This window comes from Mytilus galloprovincialis, chromosome 2 (genome assembly GCF_965363235.1).
Source record: "Mytilus galloprovincialis chromosome 2, xbMytGall1.hap1.1, whole genome shotgun sequence".
NCBI classification, from domain to species: Eukaryota; Metazoa; Mollusca; class Bivalvia; order Mytilida; family Mytilidae; genus Mytilus; species Mytilus galloprovincialis.
In genome coordinates this window covers 35,344,489-35,362,789 of record NC_134839.1, presented here as the reverse complement: position 1 = coordinate 35,362,789, position 18,301 = coordinate 35,344,489, and the positions used below count along the sequence as shown (strand labels likewise).

Genomic DNA, 18,301 nt, shown 5'->3' with positions numbered 1-18,301 from the left:
TTAATCGTGCTTCATTTTATTTAGAATTACTGTTCTGAAAAGGCACATTAAAGACGAACATAAAGAAAACAAATATAATAAATAGAAAATTGTATAGATTCCGTCACAGCTGAAAGTCGAACGCACAGAGGGTTTCCAAGGCATTAGTAGCAACAATATGGCGACTGACAAGTGATATTATTTTCATTTGGCTCTGTGTAAAAGCTGTCGACCTGTCTTTAATTCTTTTGATTTATCTATATAACATTTTTTAAAATGCCACCAAAAAAGAAGAAGAGTGGAAAGAAAGGAAAGAAAAGTGCTAAGAAATCAGGACGTGGATCTGCTAAGCCACCAGGAGAGCAATTAAATGAACTTTCAAAAGAATATTATCTAATTCAAATAAGAGATTTGGAAAACAGACTTGTCCGGTTAGTTTTACTTGAAATGTGTCGTTTCACTATCATTTTTCAACATTTTGTTTTACAAATGTACTGTCACTGACCTTAATTTGCTTGCATATATATTTAAATGTATTGCTGTCATTTAATTGGCCTTTTTTTGGAATCCAAGAAAACTCAAGATTATGCTCCTTTTTTAATGCTACTTCCATATTTATATAAAAAAAATTGTCACTGAAAACACACTTGAGGTCGAAGAACAGCTGCGAAAAATATTATCCCTTACACTTTGTACATGTATTCTTTGTTTTTTTCTCATTCCACATATACATGTTGTTTAAAACTGGTCCAGATTCTGATTGACATTTATCAATTAATATCCCTTATGAGATGCTATACATGTCGGCGAATTTACCGAAACCTGTAACATGTATATATCATGTATCATTTAATGTTGAAGATCTATAAATTATCATTATTCATGTTATTTCATTACTATCAACCAAAAGTTGTTTGACATTTTATGGTTTGATTAACATATACTTGTATGTAAGGTGCAGTCCGGTGTATCAGCATACATTTTTTATGTACCTAAGAACTGACTTCACTTCATTCATTTTTGTCATTCAACTGAAAAAAACTAATAATTGGATAAATTTGTGTGAACACATTCATTACATACTATTATTTCTTAAAATCTTCTCTTTGTATATATACATGTATGGTTTAAATTTCATTCTCTAGATTTTGTGTATTGTGTGTCCAAAATTAGGGAAACCTCTGTTCTGAGAGTAATCCTCCTAGGTCCGGTGATTTCGTGCATGCCGTTCAAAAATAGCTTATTTTGAATAAAGGAAAGATTTCGTACCACAAAATATAGCGGAGATTGAACCAAGCACACTGTGACTGCCAAGGATGCAGAGCAAAAATTTCAATCTGATTTAAATTTGACTTTTAAAAATAAAACAAATTTTATCTGATCATGATGATTTTTTAATGGAAATTTGCAAAATATATGGTAAATCATGGAATTGCAGCGCAGTTTTTAATTAACTCTTCAACTTAATCAATTTTATTCTTTTTTATGCCTTTGGAAGACTAAAACAATAACAAGATAGATTTTATTTGTGTTACTGAGTCATGTGAGTTGATATGACGAAATCAGCAAATGTGCAATATCACAGGCTGCACGGACACAGGGGACTCCACTGTACTGTACAGAACACAGAACATAATCAATATATAAACTGTATTTATTATCATGATCATTATTACAATAACAGACAATATGTTTACCAACTAAAAATTGTCTGACCTTTTATGTTCTGATTAACATACACATGTGAAATGTAAATCATTATTGACTAATACTATATAATATTACAAACATGACAAATATGATTGATTTGGCTATACAGACAAAATACATGGCTAAATGCATCATGCACATGTACATGTATGTAAATGTAGCATGTGTAGATTGGATATAATATAATGAATGTTTTTTTAATAACCTTTTTAAGGTACCAGAAAAAATGTGATGAGTTAGAAGTTCAGAAAGGAGCTTTTGAGTCACAAAAAGATTATGAGATCAAGAATAAAGAACAGATTATTCTCTGGCTAGAAGGAAAACTGAATAGAAGTGGTACGTTAAGACATCAACACTCAGATCTAAGCAATAGAAATATTAATTTGAAGTCAGACTCAGATTCAATACAATTGAGATAGATAGAAAGTTAAACTGTTAGCCTGAGCTACCATTAAAAATTCAACTGTTTTTCTTTGCTATCATTACAAGTAACACTGTTCGCACCCATAACCAGGGGAGCATGTCACCCACCCTTGAAAACGAATAAGCACTGTTAAAGTTTACGTTCTGTTTGAATTGTAACTGTTAAAAGAGTTTGTTTCCCCCCCCCCCCCCCCAGAAATTCCTGGCATTGGGTCCGCTGTTATTCTGAAATAGCATAACAAGTTGCACTGTTTGTCTGAGCTCCAAAAATAAGATGTGGAATGATTGCCAATGAGACAAGTCTCTACAAGAGACCAATTGGCACAGAAATTAACAACTATAAGTCATTGTATGGCCTTCAACAATGAGCCATGCTATACCACATTATGTTTTGGGATTTGAAAGTTACATATTTTGTTTGGATATATTCACATTATTTATCTATTTTATCATTTAGAGGATGAATGCAATGATTTGAAGGACCAGCTGATTGGTTTGGAGCAAACATTGGAATCCGAGAAAGAACGCTTGAATGCTCAGATCCATCAGCTAAGAACAGAATATCAGGAGAAAAATGACAAACTTTCAGCAGAATTAACACTAACTAGTAAGTGTGGACTCACATGCATGTACCTTGTAAATACACAGAATTAACACTAATTAGTAAGTGTGGACTCACATGCATGTACCTTGTAAATACACAGAATTAACACTAACTAGTAAGTGTGGGCTCACATGCATGTACCTTGTAAATACACAGAATTAACACTAACTAGTAAGTGTGGACTCACATGCATGTACCTTGTAAATACACAGAATTAACACTAACTAGTAAATGTGGACTCACATGCATGTACCTTGTAAATACACAGAATTAACACTAACTAGTAAGTGTGGACTCACACATATGTACCTTGTAAATACACTGAATAAACACTAACTAGTAAGTGTGGACTCACATGCATGTACCTTGTAAATACACAGAATTAACACTAACTAGTAAGTGTGGACTCACATGCATGTACCTTGTAAATACACAGAGTTAACATTAACTAGTAAGTGTGGACTCACATGCATGTACCTTGTAAATAAATGTTTAGAATGATTGACATTAGTGTGAATCAGTCTTAAATGTCAAGAAGGTTAAACAGCACAGTTTGTGAAATTTTATTGGACCTGTAAACATTTTCCATATATTTACAGGCCAATATTTTATATTATTCTCCTAAATAGGAGTCAGGCTTTTTGACCAACTTGTTTAGGATAGTGAATGGGTATTTTTCTGTATCATATTGAATCTCTATTGCTTGTTATAAATGGATTATAGTTTATACAGCAGCTTAACATTTATAAGTTGACAATGCAAAGTTACATCATGTTTTTTCCATATCAGTAGTGTACCCTCTACATCAAAACTGTTTTTTTTGTATGGATAAAATCTCTCTAGTTTCCTAAGTTGTTTACTTACTGTTGAATAAAATGTATATAGATTGTCTGATTAGATTTAACATGTTCAAAAACGCGTCGCCAGTAAACTTAATTTGCGACCATCAAATCCCCAATTGATGCCGTCGGAACTTAAAATACAATACAGTTATCTCCTAAATGATAGTGACAACCAGTGTCCTTCAATGACAACCAAGGGAAAGAATATTAAGAAAACTGTTTAAAACATTATCTTAGCTGTTAAGAATGCATGAAATATCAGGTAGAATTGATAAAAAAAATTCTCATTTAAACATGTCTGAATTAAAATACTGTGGATTCATTTATATTCGTTGGATACCAATTTTCGTGGATTTCGTTGGTACATGTACAAGAGAACCACGAATTCAAATGTTCAACAAATGACAAATTTTCTAAAGGAATGAGTGTAGACTTGCCAAAACCACGAAATTAGATATCCACGAATATGTAAATTTTCCTCAAACCACATAATTGGTACCCACGAAAATAAATTAATCCACAGTAGCTACAATTAGCTGTACCAATAAAAGTCTTGTTCCATCGTTCAAATCAATTCAAAACTGAAATAGAGGGTTCAGCACAAAACCTAATTTCATGTGATTGCAAAAGATTTGTCTTTATCATTTCAGCTGGGAAGTTGAATGCATTGGAAGAATTTCGAGTACAACAAGATGAACTCAACAAGAAGTTTGCAGAGCTTGAAGCAAAGCTTAATCAAAAAGATCTTGACCATGACAAAGAAATCTATGACTTGGAAAGAAAGGCAGTGATAGAAAAAGATAGGTGTGTGAGGTTTAAAATCCCTGTACATTTCAAACAGACAAAATATTGGTAGATTTTGGTACAGTTTGGTATTTCACTCTTGATATAAGGTGGTACCTAACACTTTCACTAAAATTAATTTGGCTCGTTTAATTCTAATAAAATGTTGACAAAGTATTTACTTTGACCCTTTAACAAAAATATAAAAATTTCAAAAATTTTGAACCAACTGTTTTGTTAGAAAAAATACACTGGTTATATAGCAGTTTGACAAGCACCAATTTTGATCATTAAGAAGCTTAATATTCCCTTTACAATACAACACAATGTAATTAAAACGTTTAGCTGACTCATTATTAGTGAGAAAATAATATTTTTTAGACATATTTTGAAATACTTTCTCAACTTTGTATTCAGTAAATGCTATTCTTATACATAGCTTGACATAATGTCCATAATAATCTAGATTTTTGTTTCCAGATATTTATATCTATGGCCTTCTGTTTGCTGTGGATTCATTATATCTATGGCCTTCTGTTTGCTGGGGATTCATTATTATTTGTGGGTACCAATTTTCATGGATTGAAGAATCTTTGTATTTTCGTGGATAGTTAATTTTGTTGTTTTTGACAGTCTGCATAATTTCCAAAACAAAATATAAAATTCATTGGACATTTTAATTTGTGGTTTACCTGTAATCATTAAATCAACAAAAATTGATATTCCACAAGTAATAATCATGATAATAAATCAACAAAGATTGATATTCCACAAGTAAAAATCATGATAATAAATCCACAAAGATTGATATTCCACAAGTAATAATCATGATAATAAATCCACAAAGATTGATATTCCACAAGTAATAATCATGATAATAAATCCACAAAGATTGATATTCCACAAGTAATAATCATGATAATAAATCCACAAAGATTGATATTCCACAAGTAATAATCATGATATTAAATCCAAAAAGATTGATATTCCACAAGTAATAATCATGATAATAAACCCACAAAGATTGATATTCCACAAGTAATAATCATGATAATAAACCCACAAAGATTGATATTCCACAAGTAAAAATCATGATAATAAATCCACAAAGATTGATATTCCACAAGTAATAATCATGATAATAAATCCACAAAGATTGATATTCCACAAGTAATAATCATGATAATAAATCCACAAAGATTGATATTCCACAAGTAATAATCATGATAATAAATCCACAAAGATTGATATTCCACAAGTAATAATCATGATATTAAATCCAAAAAGATTGATATTCCACAAGTAATAATCATGATAATAAATCCACAAAGATTGATATTCCACAAGTAATAATTATGATAATAAACCCACAAAGATTGATATTCCACAAGTAATAATCATGATAATAAACCCACAAAGATTGATATTCCACAAGTAATAATCATGATAATAAATCCACAGTATGGGAATAGTCTAATTGGTTTGTGTGTGCTGTTAAATTGCTATCTGATTAATGTCTTCTCTACAAGACAAGACAAGACAATTTTATTCTTTAAAACCGCTGTATACACATTGGTACAAAGAATGAGATAATAATATAATATACAAAATAAATACTGCACATCAATTTTAACTTAAATTGATGTCTATAGATAGAAGATAATGATTTACATTTTCTTCTTGTACATTGAGGGAGAATCATTCAGTTTACCATTTATATAATCACAGATCAGTCAGAAGCAATAGAATGAAAACAGATAAAGTAGATATTTTATCATGACATCTGATTACAGATTGAAAAAGGAAATGGTGAACCGGGTTAATAATGTGGCAGCTGAATTCAGAAAAGTATCTAATAAACAGATGGCAGAGACAACAAAAAGAACCATCAGAGAAAATGTTTCCATCCAAGCTCAGCTACAGAAAATGTCAGATAAAACAATGGAACTTATCAAAGAGAATGATGAACAGAAAGCTGTAGCCAAAAAATACAAACAACAGATAGAAATGTTGGAAACAAATGAGAAGGAATTAATCAAGAAAAATCACAGTAACCAAAAGGTAGGTGTCACATAATAGCTCTGGTTAAATGTTATCAATAAAAATCACAGTAACCAAAAGGTAGGTGTCACATAATAGCTCTGGTTAAATGTTATTTAGAAAAATCACAGTAACCAAAAGGTAGGTGTCACATAATAGCTCTGGTTAAATGTTATCAATAAAAATCACAGTAACCAAAAGGTAGGTGTCACATAATAGCTCTGGTTAAATGTTATCAAGAAAAATCACAGTAACCAAAAGGTTAGTGTAATATCCAATATCTGTGGTCAAATGTTATCAAGAAAATCACAGTAACTAAAAGGTAGGTGTAACATCCAATATCCCTGGTCTGGTTAAATATGATCATTTATTGAAATGCTAAAGAGATATAGAGCATAGTGAAGAGAGCCATCACAGAGGACACCACATCATATAAATAAGAAAATTATGATTCAATAAGGATTGTTATACCTTACATATATTTTAAACGATTCTATTGGATGAAACATAATCACCTGACATGGAATAATTCAGTTGTTTTTCAATCAATTGCAAGGTAGGACGAATAACCCTAAAAATTTACACCAGCGGTGAACAACCCTATTATTCACCGGTGAATAACCTTTTGAGTTTGTTGATTTGTACTTGAGTTATCTCCCATTAAAATGACGTCACAGACGTAAATAAACAAAATGGCAGCGTTCACGTTACACTGGAAGCCCATCGAGAGATGAGGAAATAAGGCTTTGGAAGTGAATAGAGTGCCAGCAGCTGAAGATATCTCTCATAGAGTGACGGTCCTTTTCAGGGCCCTCAATATTTTACAAAAGGATTCACCGTTGTTGTACATTCGAGAAATTCTAAAACACAAATGAGGTCATTTGTTTGTCATGTAAAAACTGTAAGCTTCAAAAGGCCTTTCCTCTGTTAGTCGGTATAATAAAACAATTGTGACCCCTTGGAATAGATGAATATCCAAAATTGTCAACCCTTAAAAGTTATTTCACTTCGGGCTGCGCCCTCATTGAAATAACCTTCTCGTGTTGACAATTTTGGATATCCACCTCTTCAACGGGCCATAATTGTATATTTTTTCAAGTATAATTTTATGCATAAATATATAAGTTCAACTAACTCTCTAACCTATTATATTAGTAATGTATTGGTGAATAATCATGCCATATTTCAATCACCAAACTCCAGGGGGTTTAAAGTAGGCCAGCAGAAACGATTTGTGACTGATGAAATACAGACAGACAAGCTGATTACTATATAACCAGTCTGGTAATTGACCATGATGATTGCAATCAATAAAAAAAATGGAACCTATGGTCTGGGCAGTCCTTGGACTACACATCTTGCCTATGTAGGAGATGGTCTGGGCAGTCCTTGGACAACACATCTTGTCTCTGTAGGAGATGGTCTGGGCAGTCCTTGGACAACACATCTTGCCTATGTAGGAGATGGTCTGGGCAGTCTTTGGACAACACATCTTGCCTCTGTAGGAGATGGTCTTGGCAGTCCTTGGACAACACATCTTGCCTCTGTAGGAGATGGTCTGGGCAGTCCTTGGACAACACATCTTGTCTCTGTAGGAGATGGTCTGGGCAGTCCTTGGACAACACATTTTGTCTCTGTAGGAGATGGTCTGGGCAGTCCTTGGACAACACATCTTGTCTCTGTAGGAGATGGTCTGGGCAGTCCTTGGACAACACAGCTTGTCTCTGTAGGAGATGGTCTGGGCAGTCCTTGGACAACACATCTTGCCTCTGTAGAAGATGGTCTGGGCAGTCCTTGGACTACACATCTTGCCTATGTAGGAGATGGTCTGGGCAGTCCTTGGACAACACATCTTGTCTCTGTAGGAGATGGTCTGGGCAGTCCTTGGACAACACATCTTGTCTCTGTAGGAGATGGTCTGGGCAGTCCTTGGACAACACATCTTGTCTCTGTAGGAGATGGTCTGAACACATCTCGTCTCTGTAGGAGATGGTCTGGGCAGTCCTTGGACAACACATCTTGCCTCTGTAGGAGATGGTCTGGGCATTCCTTGGACAACACATCTTGCCTCTGTAGGAGATGGTCTGGTTAGTCCTTGGACAACACATCTTGTCTCTGTAGGAGATGGTCTGGGCAGTCCTTGGACAACACATCTTGCCTCTGTAGGAGATGGTCTGGGCAGTCCTTGGACAACACATCTTGCCTCTGTACATAGATGACCTGGGCAGTCCTTGGACAACACATCTTGCCTCTGTAGGAGATGGTTTGGGCAGTCCTTGGACAATACATCTTGCCTCTGTAGGAGATGGTCTGGGCAGTCCTTGGACAACACATCTTGCCTCTGTAGGGGTCTAGGCAGTTGGACTTTGTTCAAAAGATTCTAATTCTGAAAATGGTATTGGAGATAGATAATGTTACATAGTGATATTATTTTCTCTACCTTAATATTTTGCTTCTAGCATGATTTAATTAAACTCATAGTAGGAACAATGGCTCTTTAACATATGGTGAACACAATTAATTTTATTAATCTCACAGAAGGAACAATGGTGCTTTAACCTACGGTGAACACAATTAATTTTATTAAGATGACATGGTTCTTGAATGTGCTTTCCTTCCAAAGTTCATATTTTTTTTAAGGGCACTCTTGAATTCCTCTCCAAATAAATACTAACCCAAAAGATACAGCCAACAAGTGCTGAAAGTGGCATTAAGCACAAAAAAATCAATCAATTTATATCTATGGTGTAACAGGCTTAATTGTACTTTAGATGACATATAGATGTACCTACAGTATAATAGACAAAGAAGTCATGGTAATTGAGTATTATCAATGTTATAATTAGATTTATAAATTTGTAATGGTTATTATGATTCATATATTTATAGTTGATAAGAATGCTGACAGAGAAATGTTTCAACCAAGAGAACCTGATTGGAGAATTAGAATCTGTTCAAACACAAAACCAGCATCTCAGTGCTGAATTAGATCTTACATCTCAACAAGTGGAATCTCAAAGGTAAAGTAATGTTTATCATCTTGTTAACTTATTAAGGAGGGAAGGTGTCTAACTGTTGTACAAACACAATACCAAAAAAAGCCAATGAAATAAGATCATGTATCACAGTATGTTGTATCTCAAAGGTTGTGAAGTAATACTTTTAGTTAATGGTGAGACCTGACATAGCACATGTGACAGTTGTTGCTAATGACATACAGGGATTAACAGAGAAGTGTCTGTATAATGCATGGTGTAGAATGAATTTACAAAGATTACTACTAACACTTCTATATCAAATTATTATATACATGTATGTAATCAAAAGTAAGTGTCTTAAGTTATAGACTAACAAAACAAGTTTTGCTTTAGTCTGACCATTTTGTTGGACTTTATATCATAAACGATACAATGCAAGACCTAATAAATAATCATTGCAATTTTAGGGATGAAATTCAGGAAATGGCAAAAGAAAATGAATTATTAGAAGAAGATGTAAAGAAAGTTAAAGATGATCATCTTACAGAACAAAAGAACAAGTTTAAGCTGGAAAAACTCATTAATGATGTGGCATCAGCTTTAAAAATAGCTCTCAGGGTAAAAGTCATTAATAATATGGCATCAGGTCTAGAAATAGCTCTCATTGAAAAAAAGTCATTAATAATGTGGCATCAGCTTTAAAAATAGCTCTCATTTGAAAAAAATCATTAAGAATATGGCATCAGCTTTAAAAATAGCTCTCAGGGTAAAAGTCATTAATAATATGGCATCAGCTTTAAAAATAGCTCTCATTTGAAAAAAATCATTAAGAATATGGCATCAGCTTTAAAAATAGCTCTCAGGGTAAAAAAAAAACATTAATAATGTGGCATCAGCTATAAAATAGGTCTTAGAGTACAAAATGACTAATATTGTTTAGTGTCAAATTTTAAAATAGAACTCAGATAGAAAAAACTCATTAATAATTTAAAATGAAGCTCTTGGGGTAAAAACTTTAGATCCTAATATGGGAACATGTTTGAAAAATGCTATCAGGTAATAATTCATTAATGATATGGGTCAGATCTTAAAATAGTTTTGAAGGTAAAAAATCATTAATAATTTGCATTAGTTTTGAAAATAGCACTCAGGGTAATCGTAACTAACTATAATGTTTCATATCTTGCTACTTGCTTGAGATAGGAAATTTTTGTCATATGCTAAGGAAGCCTGTGGCGTTGTCAATGTAAACATCAGCATCGTTATAGGCAAAATAGCAAGAAATAAATGTTGCCCTTTGATGCAATTTTGACTGAGAAAACACCCTTTTGATTTGAAAATAAATACATGCTATAGATCACATGTGAAATATATATATATCCCTCAATACAATAAAATACCCTTTTCCACAAGCCAAACAAAAGATAGTCTGATAAATTTAGGGTTTCCTTAAAGATAAGATAGAGACAGTCGAAAATATGTTAACTAATTTTTTACCCTGAGTAAAAAGGGAGACTTACAATTTTGTTCTGATTCAATACCAAAATTGTTAGTTAGAAGTAAAGAATAGGCATTAAAGGAAAATAAAAATAGGGTCATAAACACAATTATTTTTTATATTGGCCTATTTAATATATTGACCTTGGTTATATATAGACTACTATTTTGCATTTCATGATATTTTTATTTTATGTCCTTTTCCAATGAATCCAAATACTCATGTAACATTTCCTATGTTTGTTTTTGTAAAGCATAATTTAAGTAACATTTCCTCTTTGTTTATTTTTGTAAAGCATAATTTAAGTAACATTTCCTCTTTGTTTGAAGAAAACTTCACCAGATGAGGAACCAGAAGGAGATGGAGAATTAAATGAAATAGAAAGACGAGATAATATGTTAGAAAACTTACTAATATTACTCAATAGTGCTGCTGCTATTGGTGTGGGGCCTCAACTGGGAGAACTGGGTAAACAGTACAAGATACGACAGAGAAGTGCCAGTAAAATGCCAGGTAGTGAAGGTGGCATTAAGAGAGGGTAGGTTCACAAATATATCACATTTATATCAATAGTTAGGAGAGGGTAGAGGGAAAGTAGATTAACTGGGTAAACAGTATAAAATACCACAGAGAAGTGCCAGGTAGTGAAGGTGGCATTAAGAGAGGGTAGGTTAACAAATATAACACATTTATATCAATAGTTAGAAGAGAGTAGTTAGGATAGGGTAGAGGGAAAGTAGGAGAACTGGGTAAACAGTATAAAATACGACAGAGAAGTGCCAGTAAAATGCCAGGTATTGAAGGTGGCATTAAGAGAGGGTAGGTTAACAAATAGTCTGATATAAAGAATACATCAAGTTTTGGTTCAAAAACTTGACATTTAATGGGGTAACATAATTGCATTCTTTCATTTTAGATCTGGCTTGGATATGTTCCTATTTGATTGTTCCTGATAAGTAAAATCTAGAGAAGTGCTTTGCCACACCGACTCTTTAAAGTGATTGTTCCTGATAAGTAAAATCTAGAGAAGTGCTTTGCCACACCGACTCTTTAAAGTGATTGTTCCTGATAAGTAAAATCTAGAGAAGTGCTTTGCCACACCAACTTTTTAAAGTGTTATTATTATTATAAGATATAAATGTTCTTTTGCTGTAAGGCTGTTGCATGGTCTCAAATTTGAATATCAGTATGTGAAAACAATTCTGTTAAGGAGGTCATTAATAACTATAGTATAAAACATGTTTAGGATGACACTGTGATATCTGCCTAGTTGTAAATTAATTTTACTCTGTCAATGAAATAAAAAGAAGAAAGTATTTTAAGAATTTATTTTATCTGTCTTCACATTGTAATTTTGACCATACATTTATAAATGTAGGAGAGAACCATTTGTATTGCGCATTAAAGGTAAAAAGAGATATATTTGATTGATAAGTTAATTGCATGACAACAATGCTGCGCTCAAGTTAAAACAAGGTGGCAGGATTTGATTGGTTGTAACATTGTCAGACTTAAAATATCTTTTTCAGCAGTTTTTTAATGCTTTTTATTAACCTTGTGTTATTAACATAGTAATAGATATTGATTTGAAAATTGAATTATGATGGTAATCATAAATGAATATGAATGGTAAAAGAACATTATAGTGAAAGATATTGGATGTTGTTACTTAAATAAAAGTGAGACAACTGTAAATTCAGAAATTATTGGGAGGTTTTTATTATTGCTAAAAATGTGACATAGTTGTAAATGCAATAATTTAAACTCGCATTTTTGAAATATTTTATATGAATTAAACAGGATTTTTCTCAATAAGACAAAAATTAAAATCGCATTGTAGTCTGAAATACCAAAATCACAATAACAAATGCACACAATAATTTCTAAATTAACAGTTTTACATAATTTTTATGTGGCAATTTAAAAGTAATAAGAATTGAACTTGATATATGTTCGCCCAACATGATAGTGCTATCACTTTTATTCATTCATAGATATAACAATTAGAAGATATTGCATGATTGCAAAGGAGACAAATATATACAGGAGTTTAAAGGAAATGGATGTAAAGATCATAAAGATCCCTTTTTATAAATATTGAGAGGAAAACCCCTTCCTCATGAAAAATATAATGACATGTCCTGAAAAATATCAAACAGCAGTATTTGTTTATAGTTAAATTATCGCTATTTTGTGCATTTTTCCTTTGATCTTATTTTGTGATAATTTATCATATCATGCTTCTTGCTTGAGATGGAAAATTATCGCTAAAAACTAAGGAGGCACGTGGTGTTGCTCAGGAAATTGACATGAAATTGACATTGTCGTCATAGGTAAAATAGCGATAAACAGATAAACAGTAATAAGGTTTATTTTCTCGCTTTCGCCGTACCAGCTCAAGCGAGAAAATCAATCTCGTTGAGATGATCAACGACAATCTATAATTATCTCCTTTGTTTTTATGAGGTCTATATAAAGTTTGCTTTCTGGATGTCACTAAAAATTATTAAGAATTTTGTGAATCTCAGATATTTTTTTATTTTATGAAAAATAATTTTATAAACTAACTAATAAATTATAACTAAGACTAAGTGTTTTTTTGATGTTTTACATGTAGTAGTACTACTGGAAGTCTGAGGTATATATTGAATTATAAATCACAATATTCACTGAGTTCAAATGAGCCCCACCATGTATCACTTTGTGTTTGCTATAAATGTTTAAAGAATTGTCAATTAATATAAGTGTGGTGACTGAATACTCACATGTATGGCATGAGTTTTATGATAACATTTAATGTTTAAAATGTGTTTATTGACAACCTGTTTGTGTGTGATACATATTGTGTTTAAAATGTGTTTGTTGCATTAAATTAACACTGGAAATTGATTTTTTCAATATGTCAACATAAATCTCTAAAAAATCATTAGATACACATTTACAGTCTTGCATTTTCAGCACTGTCATTGTACTTTATAGAAAAATGTTTTTAATTATTTTACAAACATAAAAAAGAAGATGTGGTACATAATTGCCAATGAGACAACTCTCCACAAGAGACCAAATGACACAGAAATTAACAACTGTAGGTCACTGTATGGCCTTGTTTATTTTTACAATTAAAATAAAATGGTATTTATTTTAAATGTAAATTATATATACTAATGAATACACAGTTAAAACTTCAATTTAAATTGTGATTAAACCATATTTTATGTTTTTTATCATTTCAATTCTGTACAGTTAAAGCCAATAAAGGTGCTATATTGTACTTCATTTCAGGGCCTGGGGATATAACTTGTTTATCAACTTTTTTCAAATTGTATTGTATAAATAGAATAATTTTATTGACACAGATTTGGTTTATCCAATATATTAGATATTTGATGTGTTATGTATAAGCCTAATTTTGATGTAAGAGGTAGAGGCCTTAAAGACCTTATTTAGCCAAAGATATAGTTAAAATATGTATATAAGATCCAGGAGATAATTATAGCATGTTAATAACTTAAACTATGTTAATCTTGCTCAAACTTTCAGAATGTTAAAGATTATAAATGTATTGACATGTGTTTCAGACAATTGCCAATGTCACCAGTGGCACTACATCCAGGGGGCACTTTACCACACTATCAGCTAGGAGATTTAGGACTCATACCACGTCCTAAACAGCATATACCTACCAGTTTTGAACAAATGAGAGTATTATCTGCTACAACTAGACTTGGGAATCTTAAGAAAGTTCTCACAAGATCTGTAGCCATACAAACAGTCAGTGCTCCTAAGGTAAGTCAGAAATGAAGAAAGTTCTCTATGGAAGAAAGTTCTCACAAGATCTGTAGCAATACAAACAGTCAGTGCTCCTAAAGTAAGTCAGAAATGAATGAAATTCTTTATGGAAGAAAGTTCTCACCAGATTTGTATATAGCCACACAAACAATCAGTGCCAGAAGAAAGTTCTAACCTGAGCCATACACAGTAGTGCTCCAAAAGCAAATACTTATTGAATACAATGTTATTTAGAATCAAAATAATAAAATTGAGAAAGGAAATGGGGAATGTGTCAAAGCGACAACAACCCGACCATAGAGCAGACAAGTTGATTCAAAACAAAGAAATGTAAATTACTGTGAGAGTCAGACATATCTAATCAGATCATACATATGGGACAATATGCGTAATTGTTTCTCCATAGGCGGTAATGGTAACGTTTTCTTCTGTTGCTCAGCCCATATCATAAACTTGTATAAGTATGATGGCTTGTTTTGAAGCTGAGACATTTTCACATATGTGGTTAAATTTTCAGGGTACAAAGTGTGATTCATTTTTCCGTAAATTAGAATACCCCAAAAATCCTTTCGTGATGTGGCTCTTCATGGTAAAAAGTCCCTTTTTTCACACAATAATTTCTTTGAAAATTTAATGCTTTGAATACATATATTAACTCCATAGTTTTTACACATTTAACACATGACATGGGTAAAATCTCTTTGTTCTTACTGTGCTATAATCTGGATAATGAACAGCAAAGGTGTGCATTAACTACCTCAGATATACTGCACAGTTCAAATCTTTTTTTACCTTTTGGGGCAGTTCCTGGATTTTAAAACAATTTTTGGTAATATCTGCCAAAAAAGAAATGTATCTAAGAAAATCTGAATAAAAGAAATCTGATTTGGATTAGTTTTAGACTCAATGGAATTTATAACGACTTTTTGAATATCTATTCCTATAAAGTGACTATTTTTGGATAGAATTAAATGAGTATCATATTTAAATTAGTTTCAAAACAGGGGGGATTATCTGTATATCAATCAGACTTCATTTAGATGGACTTGTCTTAAAAATTAATACAGTAGATAAAAAGAAATGGGGGGGATGGGAGGGAGTAAATGATTGGAAAGAGAAACGTATTTTCTGTTTATAAAACATTTTAAAGGAGTATGTCCGGTAAGGGCTGGTTTTGGCCTCAAATTTCAGGTTCATATAACAAAAGATTTTGAACACTTTTTAAACACTTAAGTGTCTATTTCAGTTGATTCAATAAGTTTATGTGAAAGATTTTAACTGAGTTAATCAGTAAAATGGTTCCGATTCAAGCTAAAATATGAAAAATCTATCAAATATGCCAAAAATGTCACTTTTCAGATGTTTTTTTTTCAAAAATGAAAGTGGCCGCATCCGTGTTCATCCTCGACCTTTATATATGTTATGTATTATCATCAAATACAACTTACATTTCAATATTTAGAATAAACATGAATGTGGCCACTTTCATTTAAGACGAAAACTGTCTAAAAATTAACTAAAATGCTAAAATTGTAAAGATATCATAAATTTAGCATGACTTAATGATGCTAGTACCCAATATATGTGCATTGTAGTGTCAAAAACAGCCCATATTTATGTAGCAGAAGCATTTTACTTTCCAATAAATAAGTAAAAGTTTACATTTTAACAATTTTGTAAAACTGTTATATTTTGGGGCCAAAAAAGAGGTCTTACTGGACCTACTCCTTTAGGTAATATAACATCTTCTTCGGTTCATCTTTTTCTAAGTATTGCATTGAGGGAAAGAAATTCAATAGCAATTAAGGAAAAAATTTAACAGAAACGATACCAAAAAATCTACCATTAAATTAATCGCAATTTCAGAATAAGTCTTAATATAAAAAAAAGTGATTAATTTAAAACTTACCAAAGTCGCATTTCCCCATTTAATTTCTTTACCCTACAAGAATCTTTCCTAGGAACCGTCATATGCGGAATATCGTTTGCATATATTTAAAACGTTTACGTAAATTGATGGCTTCATGTGTTAAAACAGTTATTGACCAATCAAATTGGTATATTGGATTTAATCTTCAGGGCTTGTGTGACCCTTTAACCTGAACTCCTACATCGTTTGGGTTAATTAGGGTCACACAAGCCGTGCAGATTAAATCCAATATACCGACTTGCTTGGTCAATAACTATAACTTATTCTAAGGTCCTAACCAATAATGATAACAATGCTATAGTTTTGATTATTTTTATTGTTTCAGGCCCTGTTCTATGCAGATCAGCTGCTTGCTAGAGTGCCAGCTGCTACCCAGAATGCAATGTTACATGAAGGTTCAATAGAGAGGATCACACCACCAGTGGTCGCACCGTTAGGACCAATCAGGACTTCTAGTAAAATGACAAGTAAAGTGTTCTAAGTTGACGAGCACTTTCAACATATCACTCCGTCCATTATGTGTACAATCACTGCATGCTTGTTATATCTTTTGTTTTAAATGGTTTCAAGAGATACAAGTAGTAAAAAGACAAACTCATAGCGACAGAAAGAAACTACTAACTTGTTATTAAAGAAGAATGCTTCCTCTCCTAGAAGTAGTCAAACATGTAAAATGTCTCATGCTAAAAGATAGATTATTCACCGAGTTTTGACATTTTATGGAGCTACGTTACCATTTCAAACCTTTTAACATTGGCTTTCAAGGCACTGTAGTTTCGGCTAAGGATTACCCTCTTAAAGAGAATTTTTATGCCTAACACCATAAAAAGCAAAAATAGATTTTACCTAAAGTTGTTTTATGTTATTTTCTTGTATCTAAAAAATGTATCCTAGAAGATGCAGGGCCGAGGAAACTAGACAGTTGTATTTATATAGCAAGAGGTTGTCCATATATTTACAGTATAAATAATAAAGGGGAGTTAATTCTTCAAAAGTGATAATTCTATTTATTTGTTATATATATAAAAGTTCTGTGATACTATATATACTTGTTATGTCTATTAATGTGTAAAATAAGAGTGCATTTATCTTCTTTCTATATAGTGTTTTTATAAAACTTTAAACATCATTTGATTGTGCTAGTCCTTTATATTTAAATGTTAACACACAATTGAGAAACTACTTGGAGTATTTCAATATTCTAATTGGCAAAGTTGACAAAGACATTGTATACATGGTACCCTTTTTTCACTATTTTATTGACAAAGTTGACAAAGAAGTATGTCAGCATGTATTGATAGAAGGTAGAGGAGAAGATTGTCAGTATATATTTGAAATGATTAGTTGGGGTTGTTCAATTTCCTACACACAGCACCTTCTACTAATCATGTCAAGTCATTTGACACATTGATACTGAAATGTTATAAAGGTGATCTTTCTGTTCATTAAAGATTTAAATTTGCAGAAAAAAAAACAATTTTAAGAACTTACTAGGGAGTGAGTACAGGGAGATTGAAATCTACTATCATTTGATCATTGATAAAGGTGTTATTATGTTTTTCTCTTCCAATCATGAGTATGATATGTAGTACTTATTTGCATGATTGAAAAAACAAACAAATATTTTCTTTTGTATATTTTAATTTGTTATTTATGTAAATAAATTTCTTATTCACATTGCCATTGGTTTAATTTCTTTCATATCTGCACACACTTGAATTGAAT

General features: G+C 32.0%; 1 protein-coding gene across 2 annotated transcripts; it reads left to right on the top strand.

Moving 5' to 3' along the window:
* Window positions 1–137: 137 nt before the first annotated feature.
* Window positions 138–18,259, top strand: LOC143063470 (cilia- and flagella-associated protein 157-like). 2 transcript variants are annotated; one of them, XM_076235645.1, is made up of 11 exons: window positions 138–410; window positions 1,904–2,025; window positions 2,570–2,719; window positions 4,209–4,362; window positions 6,135–6,402; window positions 9,271–9,401; window positions 9,827–9,977; window positions 11,187–11,395; window positions 13,475–13,495; window positions 14,436–14,643; window positions 16,902–18,259. In XM_076235645.1, exons 1-11 carry the CDS (start codon window positions 256–258, stop codon window positions 17,055–17,057), a joined length of 1,725 nt encoding a protein of 574 aa, XP_076091760.1. In that variant the 5' UTR covers window positions 138–255; the 3' UTR covers window positions 17,058–18,259. The 2 variants fall into 2 exon arrangements, with proteins under 2 accessions (XP_076091760.1, XP_076091761.1); XM_076235646.1 differs by lacking the exon at window positions 13,475–13,495 and having other exon boundaries at window positions 139–410.
* Window positions 18,260–18,301: the final 42 nt, after the last annotated feature.